The sequence below is a fragment of the Prunus mume genome, linkage group LG3 (assembly GCF_029339155.1).
Source record: "Prunus mume cultivar Tortuosa linkage group LG3, ASM2933915v1, whole genome shotgun sequence".
Lineage (NCBI taxonomy): Eukaryota > Viridiplantae > Streptophyta > Magnoliopsida > Rosales > Rosaceae > Prunus > Prunus mume.
Genome location: NC_142700.1, coordinates 26,047,078 through 26,058,469, shown reverse-complemented (window position 1 = coordinate 26,058,469; position 11,392 = coordinate 26,047,078). Strand labels below are relative to the sequence as shown.

The window sequence follows — 11,392 nt, the reverse complement described above, 5'->3', positions numbered from 1 at the left end:
ACGTGTCGTAGGTTATCCAGCGTGCGGACAGACCCCATACATGGCATTGGTAGTACCGGTGTATGGGGAGAGATTGTGATATGATGATGAGGTCACACGTGTTGTAGGATTTTCAGGTGTGTTGACAAACCCCATACGTGGCGTTGGTAGTACCGGCGTATGGGGAGATTATGTGTTATGATGTTGAGGTCCCACGTGTTGTAGGTTATCCGGCGTGTTGACAGACTCCCATACGTAGCGTTGGTAGTACCAGCGTATGGGGGGATTATGTGATATGACGTTGAGGTGCCACGTGTCATAGGTTATCCAAGCGTGCGGACATACCCCATATGTGGCGTTGGTAGTACCGACATATGGGGAGAGATTGTGATATGATGATAAGGTCACACGTGTTGTAGGATTTTCCAGCAGTGTTGGCAAACCCCATATGTGGCATTGGTAGTACCGACATATGGGGAGATTATGTGTTATGATGTTGAGGTCCCACGTGTCGTAGGTTATCTGGCGTGCGATGCACCCTATACGTGGGGTTGGTAGTACCGGTGTATGAGGAGATATTGTGATATTATGTTGAGGTCGCATGTGTCGTAGGAGTAGCCGGCGTGTTGACAGACCCCATATGTGGCGTTGGTAGTACCAGCATATGGGGAGATATTGTGATATGCTTGTGAGGTCGCACGTGTCGTAGGAGTAACCGACGTGTTAACAGACCCCATATGTGGCGTTGGTAGTTCCGGCATATGGGGACATGTTGTGATATGATGAGGTCCCACGTGTCGTAGGATTATCTGGCGTGCGGACAGGCCTCATACATGGCTTTGGATGTTCCGGTGTATGGGGATATTTTGTGAGTATTTGGGAGATAAATTAAAGATTGTGATTGGTGAGTTGTGATTTAAAGAAAAAAGGTTTTAGGAAAGAACTACGTGTGGCTTGATCCCTCGACGAGGGTACGTAGGCAGCCTAGGGTGATGCCTAGGTGTAGCTGCCAGTTAAATCTTACTTATGTGTTTTATTTGCACGTGGTGCGGACCTTGTCGTTGGTCCCTGAAACTCGGATGGAAACGAGGCTTGATTGAATAAATATTTATTATATTGTTAATTTGTGGAGGTGATCGAGTTAGATTTAAAACTCGTACTGGATTGTTGTATGATTTAGGCTGAGGCCTTAAACCACTTGTGTTTGTGTTAGGAGGTTAAAACCTCATATGTTAATTATTTGGGGGAGTTAGATGATAGTGGACGCATGCTAAAAATTTGGGAAGTTAATTTATGTTATGTGAAGGGCGGAGGCCGATTATTTGGATTGCATGAAATTATATTGTGCATGCTGCTGGTTGGGTTATTAAAATGTGTTTTATGCAGGTTGAAATTTTGGGGAAAGTCCAAATTACAAGGGAGACTCTGCCGAATTTTCTGCAGAAAGTCTCCTGCCCTTACTCCTTTTGAAAAAGCAGGCTACATTTTTAGTGAGTGAGCTCGGCATAGGTGTGATGCCGGGGTTTCCACAGGATTTGCCTTGGGTTTGAAATTCGGGGTGGGTCCTGTTAGAAATTCTCTTCGTCGTGCAAATCCTTAAATGTAGTATTGTAACGTTTGTTCAATATAAAAGAATTGGTCCCTCCTCTCACAATGCACGAGTTATATAGTGTGCTTGACCTATTGATAGCAAGAACATTTTGGTGTTGTAGAAAGAAGAAAATCATTCCCATAATTGCCATGTCATCTTCACTAAGTATGAATCAATCGATATAACTCTGCTTTTGTTTTTATTCGTATTGTAATTCATGTGTTTATTGTATTTAACTTCAATTATTCTTACATGAACACCAAGGTTCCTTGACTAGTAAGTACCATACATGAAGCTCTTCCTTGATTTGCTGGTTACTCTTGGCAATTCCAAACATATGTGTGAAATTGTGTTCCAGCAACAAACTATAGAGACCAAAATGGAAATCCAAACAAAGTGCAGGAACTATATTTGTACTTCGGTCATTATAAGGAATTTAATTAGTGAATCTTACAAACTGCATATTGAAATCTAATTTTGTTTATATTTCAACCAAAAAAACTATACTTATTCACACAAAAGTACATGTTTTTACAATAGATAAGAATTGAAAGAAATTTATTTTAAAAAAAAAAGAATAAAAAAAAGGAGTAAATATATATATATATATATATCTTTGCATAACTTTTCTAAAGCTACATTGCTTACTTAAGAGAGTTCTCTTTTAGGAGTATAAACATGTTTTTATGACGAAAAGAGTTAGTATGACCTTTATTAGTGACCAATAAAATGGGACTAGTTAGGTCAATAGATCTTGAATGCGAATGTTGAGCCTTCTGAGCCAAATAGAGTGAACAATCATGTGGAAAACGTCATATCTCTTAGGGGTTCCATTCACCAAAAAATGACGTTGCACTTCTTTCACTCTCCTTTGCGTTCTGAGGTATTGTCTACTAGATATGCTCATCAATATGTTCTTTATATCGGATATATTCTTGACTGGCACTTGCACAGAAAACGTCTTCCAGTCCAACACATCACTAAAAGGTGGAATATAGCCATCCGAAATCAACACCGGGATGCATTCGGCATAAATTGCTTCTACCACCCTAGGACTTGCGACTTCGTACCCACTAGGGCATAAGCAGAACTTGCTGCCCTTCAACATTTTCTCATAGGACACTCCTCGAGGAAGTTTTTCATAGACTCGGACATCTCGGTCTTTGCCTTTCCATTCATTCAGAAGAAGGGACCTGATATGGCCATGCAGACCACCTGCAAAGAAAGCTAGAGTGGATCGAGATGATGGAGGCTGGCCACCAAGCCCTGACATTTCTGATGTTTTCAGATTTATTTCTGGAAACGACGCATCTTTGGAGGGATTAAATCCCTCTGAAGTATTTGCATTGCACAAAACTCTAATTGAATTGTGAAATAATAGGGGGACAAAGGATGTTGTAAATGGCCCCTGTAAAAGTTAATAATGCATCAAGCAATCAATTGAATATATTTAAGTTCATAATGAGAAAGAAAAAAAAATTATTTTCCAAGCTAGAAGAAAAAAGATGAAAATTGAAAAGGGAAAAATAACAAACGGCCACTAATAAAAGGAACTTGGTACCACCACTCAGGACAAAGGAGGCTACAGATGAACACAGCTAAATAATGATAACTGATAATAATCCTGACAGATATAAAATTTGGCATAAGTTCAAGTTTGATGGAAGATATTAGGTGCAATCTACACAGAAGTTATTGCTGATTCAAGTTATTTGACTTTTGTGTCGTTTAAAATTACATTCCTTTTTTAATTTATTACTGTTTACTTGTTTAAGTGTGTGAAACACTAGAAAATATCTAAGAAGTTTGGGTGGGACAACCATGCATAAATATCCAGCCTACTTCGCAGTTTATAAAAGTCATACGTCTTTCATTGGATTCGTGATTATCTTTTTATCAAGGAGAATAAAATCTTACAAGCCACTAGCTAGGTATAGGTGTCTCTAAGCCACAAATGCAAAACAGGAAACATACAAATAGAAAGACAAAATGAGAAAACAGGATGTGGCCTTATGTGCATTTGGTAGCCAAGAGTAATTTTAATAATTCTATCCAAGGGATAAAAATTAGGAAGGAACAAAAAAAACAACACCCTAGTGATTTTAAGTTTTAAGGCTCAATTTTTTTTTTCGTGATCTACTCACACAAGTATTCAGTTTGGAGTGCAGATGATGAGAAGAAAAAAGTGTAGGTACCCAATCATGACAAGATAGCATGAAATGGTCAGCACCAAGGCTTCGGTTCCAGAAGGGATGCTTTTGAGCGATGAGATTGACGTAGTCGATGATAGCAAGCTTCATACCATGTCGATCCTTTGAGTCGGGCACATACATGTATCGAACCATTCTAGCCACACTGAAGGGAAGAAAATAGACAAGTGCCTTATCGGGGTCTCTGGTACGGTACATGTTGCCCTTCTCCATCTCATGAATAAACCTTCCCTCTGATGAATATATGCTCCTGCATGGACCATCATGAAATATTGGCACCTCTCCTTCTTCATACACATAAATCTTGAACAGATTCTCCATCTCTAGGTAACTCCTACATATGAATTATTTATAGATCGAGTAAGACAGACGATTCTAGTAACATAAGATGTTAAAATATAAATTGACTACATACTAATTATGTTTAATTTTTATTTTGTTGCACGATATGTATAATTTGACAACGTAAGTATTTGTTTAACATTAAGTAGAGATGGGCATGCATATACCTATGAAAAGCATTAGGGTTCCGATATATGGGGCCTCGAGGAACATAATCAGGGTCTTGATGGGTTGATATCTTGTTTCTAACATTAGCCGCTTCTCTTATCGAAGACCTTGCTCTACCCAAACTTGCTTCTAATTTTTCAAGCTGGCTGCTGCCGCTCATGAATCGTGTTTTATTAGGTCCTACCTGCTGGGTTATCGTCTCTTGCACTTCATCATCAACTCCCTAATTGATTACCAAAAACCAAATTAATTAAGAAAAAATAAACATCCAGAGAGAGAGAGAGAGAGAGATGAATGTTTCTCACAAATATCTGAGGGGCAGGAGCTGGGGCACCTCTTTGATTATTTGCGAAAGTGAAAACTGGAGCTTGTGATGGTTGAGGCTGCCATATGTCTTCTGTAGATGAAGTAACAGAGTAGTTGCTTCTACTATTACTAGTATCATTACTAGCTACTGGATTCCATGTAGTCCCCCATGATGACGACGAGAATAATGAAGAGCTGAAGGCAGTTGGCTGCATGAGAAAGATTACTAACAAAACCACCAAAGGGATTACAAGCACTCCCACTAAAATTGAGGATATGGGAAAAACTTGTGTCTTTCTGGTGGGCCTCATCTCTCCAGTCTCTACTTTCGTTGATGCTCCATATCCAAAATACGCACCAACCTTTCTACAGTGGATGCTGCGTATATCCACTACTACAAGCTAGTTTCTTTTTTTATTTCCTTTCTCTTTTTCCGTGAAGGATAGAAAAGGGGACTGAGGGAAGGGTATTGGAATTTTGGAATCACCTACAGCAGTGACCTCTTCAGCAGTATTTGCTCTATGTGTGGGTGTGGTTCGCTTGAATTTTTTATTTCTTAAAATTATTTCTTAAAATGCATGTGATAACGTTCTCCACAACCAAGTTTGCTTCTCTGTATCATTTGACGGTCTGAATTCAGATTCTTCGCTTGGATATTATCTTCTAGAATTTGCTTGGCTTTAAACACACTACTACAAAAAGTGAAAAAGACGACCAGAAAAACACGACGGTCTAAGTGAAAACCGTCGTTGTTTTTTAAAAGACGACGGTTTTATAAAACCGCCGTAAAATAACACATTAGACAACTAAAAAATGGAGTTTCAAATGGCTGTTCATAAAACACGACGTACTTAATTTAAAAACCGACGTCTTATTGAAATAGGATTTTCAAGAGGTAAAATCGAAGCCAACAAATAACGGCGGAAGTTATGAACCGACCGACGTAGAAAGTAAAGACGACGGTTTCAAAAAGCCGTCGTTTTTACCCGAAATTAACACGACCAAGTTTTCGTATAAGGCGCCGTATAATTACAAATAAATCCACGGCGGTAAAATACAAAATACCGCCGTATTAAATTAATGTACAACTACGGCAAAGGTAAATATAACGACGTCTTTCTCGTATTTCTACGACGACATCTTTAATTCTTACCAAGTTGGGGTTTTCATATAACGACATATTATATAATTTAACGTCGTATTTGTCCACTTTATACGTCATACATTATATTTAAACCGTCGTCTGAATAAGAATTGTTTTTAACAATTTATTTCTTGGATTTTGTTATCCTACGTCGGTAGATCTACTTAACGACAAGAATTGAAATAACCACGACGGTTTATATAGAAAACCGCCGACATAATCAGATTATTCTGAGATCACAAGGGTTAGGAAATCTTACAAGATGGAACTCTGTTGCTCATCATCATCTTACCAGAAGACAATATTTTAGAGGTTAATGATGTATGTGTATTTGTGTCTTTGAGATACACAAACGCACATACACATTAACATCCAAAAAATTGCATCTGAAATTTGACGACGGCAGCCTCAGATTTGCAATCAGAGAGACAATTTTTTGGAAGTGAACATTCACATCCAAACAATTGCCTCCTAAAACTTCACGACGGCAGCCACAGATTTGCAATCAGCGAGACAATTTATTGAAAATTGGTGATTTGCAATCAGCCTCCCAAGAGATGAGGTGAGACAGAGAAAGGGGCAAGAAGAAGTTGAAACCCTAATCGAATACTAAAACTGAAAGAACCCGTGGAAAAAAACCCTATTTATAATTAAAAAACCAAATCCACGTCGGTTATATTACACATAACGACGTTTAACAAAAATAATCCTCGTCGGTAACAAATACATTACGTCGTTTTCTTCTTACTTAAGACGACAAGAAACAACGACGGTATAACAAAAACATCGTTGTTTTATATTTTTATTTGATTTAAATCAGTCACCTAGAAAAGAAACTTTATAAATTCTAGAACATTAATTTCCTCGGGAAAAAAAACTATATGTATAAGGCACTGTTTTTGAAAAATAAACTATAAGAAAAAGGAGAAAAAAATTATATTTATAATAAAAAAATAAAATCCACGTCGGTTATATTACACATAACGACGTGTAAAAACGAATCCACGTCGTGAAAAATAATACGTCATTTTAGTTTAGTGTTATCCACGTCGGTATATTACAATAAAACGACGTATATTATAAACATAAACGTCGTAAATTTAAAACAACCGTCGTGTTAAATATTTCTACCATGACGCGAGATATTGAGTTATCGACTTTTATTTAGGAGTTTACTACGGCGGTACCTACAACACTACTGTCGTATTATGTACCACGTCATAAGTTCAAATTAACGTCGTAGTTTGTCTATTAATACGTCATCGTTATATGTAAACCGCCGTCTTATTACTATGAAACGGTTTGTATACATATACAACTTTTCGTCTACCTGACTTACACATGCATTGTTTCCAAACCCGAGTAAAAATTTCAATCTCCCAGAGAAAACTTTTCGTCTTTTTCCTTGTCGAGCATCGCCGAGTATCTCATCGTCTTCCTCTTGTCTTCGTCGTCGCCTCTGAACTTAAACACCAAAATCCGAGAGAAAGCTTTCATTGCACGCAAAAGGTAAGCTTTCATTTCTCACTATTTTTGTTGCTATTTTGCATGCTCATACTGTTTTTGTTTTGAAAATCTTTTTACCTTTTTTCTGGCGAAAATCATTTTTACTCTTTCAAGTTTGATAAAATACACAGAAAGAGAGGGAAAGTTTCAACTTTGAACACAACTAATTCAACTAAATAAGACGATGGTAGCTTTGTATTTGCGTGGTTAAATATGTAGACCACGACGGTTCATCACTCGTCCTAGCGTCGTCTTAAAATTGATCTAAGTTGTTTTTAAACAGACGGTCAAATTTTTATTTGCTTGTTTAGTTGCAGGTTTGATTTCTCTGAACCATGGTTTTCGTTTTTCCTAATTTGATAAAATACAGAGAGAAAGAAAGTAGGGTTTGGTATCTTATATAGACGACGGTATCTTATTATTGACGCCGTGTGAATGTTCATACCACGACGTTGTTTTAAGATACTGTCGTCTATAAAAAGATGCCAAAGCTTTTTTTCTTTGTATTTTATCAAATTAGGAAAAACAAAAACCATGTTTCAGAGAAATTAAACCTGCAATCAAACATTCACAGAGAAAGAAAAATGTTTTTGGTTTCTTATAAATACGACGGTAGCTTATTATTCACGTCGTGTGAATATCCATAACACGACGGTATATTAATATTTACGTCGTGTTAATATGAATATCACGACGTCGTGTAAATATCGCCGTAATAAGTTCTTATTACGTCTTATTTAATATTGTTTCGTCGTTGTTTAAACATTTGTATTGTTTCTTCTTTAAACATTTATTACGTCTGATGTTATGTTATTACGCCGTGTAAAATCTTATCATACGTCGTAGTGTATAAATAACCGTCGTGTGTGTTCTAATTTTTTCCCGAAATATTTTCACTTGCAGGTTTGTTTATTCTGTAACCATGGTTTCTCAAGACCAAAGTAAGTACTCTGGCTCCAAAAAAAATGGAGGTAAGGAGCTTGGAATGGTAACTCCTCAAGACAAGCCCTTGAAGAAGATGAAGTTTGTTTCATCTGCTGAGACAGAACCAAGCAGCCCGACAACAATTTCTGAGGATTCAAAGTCAGGTCGAGGTATGAGCACAATGCCTCGTGTTGTGAAGAGAAAATTGTAGAAAATCAAGCCAGTTGTTGAGTACAATAAAAGGGGAAAGGATGTGGCCCTGCACATACTGAGATGCAGTCCTACATTGGTGTGTTGGCACGCTCCAGAGTCCCACTTGTGGACAAGAAATGGGCTGAAATCCCCAATGATATAAAGGAGCAGATTTGGGAAGCCGTTGACATGGCTTTTGTGGTAGGTCAAGGGGGCAAGACCTCGGTGTTATCTTCTGCTGCCAAGAAATGGAAGGATTTCAAGTCTACACTGACGAGGCATTATATCCTTCCATACATCAAGGAGAGGGAGAAATTAAGCCAACCCCCTGAATTATATAAATTCATAGAGAAAGTAGAATGGGATGCCTTTGTAGCTTCAAGGTTATCCAAAGAATTTGAGTCTGTGCATTCTCAACATTCACAGATTAGGGAGAAACTTGAGTACAATCATCGATTGTCTCGAAAAGGATATGCTGGTTTGGAGGATCAATTGGAGGAAACCATGCCTAGGGTAGAAATTGATCGATCTACCTTATGGAAGAAAGCTAGACAGGACAAACATGGTAACATCCCAGATCCAAAGGTGGCAGAGAAAGCAAAATTAATTGTAAGCCTACACACTCTGTTTTAAAATTTTATTAAACTGTGTATATATAATTCTTATTACGTCTAATGTTATATTTTTTCGTCGTGTCAATGATTTTACTACGTCGAAATATTTTAAAAAACGTCGTGAAAGATCTAAAACTGGAATCACAACTCTGTTTTCTGTAAGTATAGATAAGACGTCGGTGGTTAATTTTTTCGTCGTTTTAATGTTATTACTACGTCGAAATGTTTTCAAAACGTCGTGAAAGATCTAAATCTGGAATCACAACTCTGTTTTCTGTAATTACAGAAAAAGACGTCGGTGGTTTATTTATTGCGTCGTTTTAAACATCTAACCACGTCGGTTTTAATTAACGTCGTTATAAATATATTATAACGTCGAGTTCTATTTTGGTGCGTCGTGTGAAATTATATACTGCGTCGTTTGTTTATAAATAACCGTCGTGTGTTTTCTTGTGCTGACTTTTTTGTATGTCTTTGTTTTAGGATGAATTGCAAAAACAAGTGGCTGAAGGCAGTCTGAGTGTAACTGGCAGTAATGATGTCTTGACCTTGGCTTTGGGTCCCGAGCATCCAGGGAGAGTAAGAGGGGTAGGTGCTGGGATTTCCCCTAGGCAATTCTTCAATTTACCTAGACCACAGAGGGTAAAGTTTGCTGATCAATTGAAGGAAAGTGTAAGACTTGTCCTTCAAGAGGAGACTAAGAAGATGGAAGCTAGAACCAAACAATTAGTAGAGGCTGAGAGGGAACATTTACTAAGTCAGCTTTCCCACCTCATCCCCAATTTTGATCCAAGCATGCTTAAACCGAAAACTAGCCCCTCTCAAAACCAAGGTCTACAGCAAAGTCCCATAAATCCAATGTCGATAAAGCAAGCATTCGGGTGAAGGGAGATCCCAACATTTAGAGGATGATACTTGCCAAAAATGGGGAGCAGCAGGAAGAAACGGTAACATAACTGAACTTTGAATTCTCTGTTTTTTTTTTACATTAGACGTCGTTATTATGAATAAACCCGTCGTTTTAAAACCATACCACGACGATTTTATAAATAACCCGTCGTGTTTATTTAAATATCACGTCGTATTTAGTTTACTTGTTTTACACGCTACTAGACGTCGTACTTTGTGGTTTTTAGACGACGGTTTTAGTCCTTAACGACGTAATATACAATTACCACGACGTTTATTATTTACCATCGTTTAATAATTTTAAGACGTCCATAATTCTTACATACCGTCTTAGGTTATGCCTTACCACGACGTTTTGGTTTAATTTTTTTACTCTCTGTACAATCTGTCTTATATATATATTTCTTTATTATTTAAAACAGAAATCTGGGGCTTTAGATAATCAAGATGAAGAGAAGAAAGGAGAAAACAAAGATGAAGGGAAGAAGGAAGAAAAAAAGAGAAAAAAGATGAAGGACAAAAGGAAGAAACAAATGATGAAGAGAAGAAAGAAGAAAAACAAGAAGAAGAAAAGCATGACGAGGAGGTATATTCTCATAACTTTGCCTTTTTAATTTGTTTTTCACATTTCAGACGTCGATATTTTTCTTTAAACCGTCGTTTGTTTTCACATTAGACGTCGGAATTTATTTTCTACGACGTCGATAGTTATATAAAACGACGGTATTTAATTATCGTCGTTTAAATTATAATAAGACGACGTTTTTTAATTTAAACCGTCGTTTTTAATGAATTACCACGTCATTTTATTTTGCTTTATTTCTTTAAACAGGGTACTGAAGTAGTTGATTATTCGAATGTGGAGGTGCCATCTTCCTTACAGTCCCTTTGTCGTTATGTGGAAACGACACTAAAGCCTCAGGAGAAGATCATGACCTTCAACATTGAGAAGGAGGTGTTTGGTGCAGATCGAAGTACCTTCGTCTTGCATGAAGATATTACACAGTTTGCAGGCATGGAAGAAATTGGGGCTACTGTGGTTGCAGTATATATGAGGTTTGTCCTAATCAAATATCAAACATTATATCATAAGACGTCGGTTGTTTAATTATTACGTCGTTTTAAACCACTAACCACGTCGTTCTTTTTCTACCATCGTGATAAATTTGTTATCACGTCTGTTTCTATTTCATTTCGTCGTGTGAAATTGTATAATACGTCGTTTGTGTATAAATAACCGTCGTTTGTTTTATATATTTAGGTGCTTATATGATGTTTTGAGAGAAGCAAATATGTGCAGCATGGTTGGCTTTATCGACCCTGCTCAAGTTAGTGCCAACGCTGGGTCACTAATCGAGATCACGAATTGTAGCCAGTCGACTTCAAAAAACAGATGGTGAACAGATTTTCATGATGCCTTACAATCCAGGGTTAGTCTCCTTAAAAGGATTTTGTTTGTATGATTTTCACTAATTGACCACTTATAAAACTGTTTAACTAATTCTGT

At 37.3% G+C, this 11,392-nt stretch overlaps 1 protein-coding gene across 2 annotated transcripts; it reads right to left on the bottom strand.

Moving 5' to 3' along the window:
• Positions 1-2,148: 2,148 nt before the first annotated feature.
• LOC103327210 (putative glycosyltransferase At5g03795) lies at positions 2,149-5,090 on the bottom strand. Of its 2 annotated transcripts, none has more exons than XM_016793224.2 (4): positions 4,596-5,090; positions 4,290-4,513; positions 3,766-4,114; positions 2,149-2,978 (listed from the first exon to the last, which is right to left on the bottom strand). In XM_016793224.2, the coding sequence occupies exons 1-4, from the start codon at positions 4,905-4,907 to the stop codon at positions 2,310-2,312; spliced, it is 1,554 nt and encodes a 517-aa protein (XP_016648710.2). In that variant the 5' UTR covers positions 4,908-5,090; the 3' UTR covers positions 2,149-2,309. The 2 variants fall into 2 exon arrangements, with proteins under 2 accessions (XP_016648710.2, XP_016648711.2); XM_016793225.2 differs by having other exon boundaries at positions 4,625-4,865.
• Between the last annotated feature and the right edge of the window lie 6,302 nt (positions 5,091-11,392).

What these genes read in the sequence shown, in the direction of transcription:
- LOC103327210 (XM_016793224.2), bottom strand. Translation starts at nt 4,907, where the DNA reads ATGAGGCCCACCAGAAAGACACAAGTTTTTCCCATATCCTCAATTTTA. An exon ending in CTCCTGCCCCTCAGATATTT is followed by an intron (nt 4,514 to 4,595) that starts GTGAGAAACATT and finishes GTAATCAATTAG; the next exon opens with GGAGTTGATGATGAAGTGCA. An exon ending in TGCTATCTTGTCATGATTGG is followed by an intron (nt 2,979 to 3,765) that starts GTACCTACACTT and finishes TAACTTTTACAG; the next exon opens with GGGCCATTTACAACATCCTT.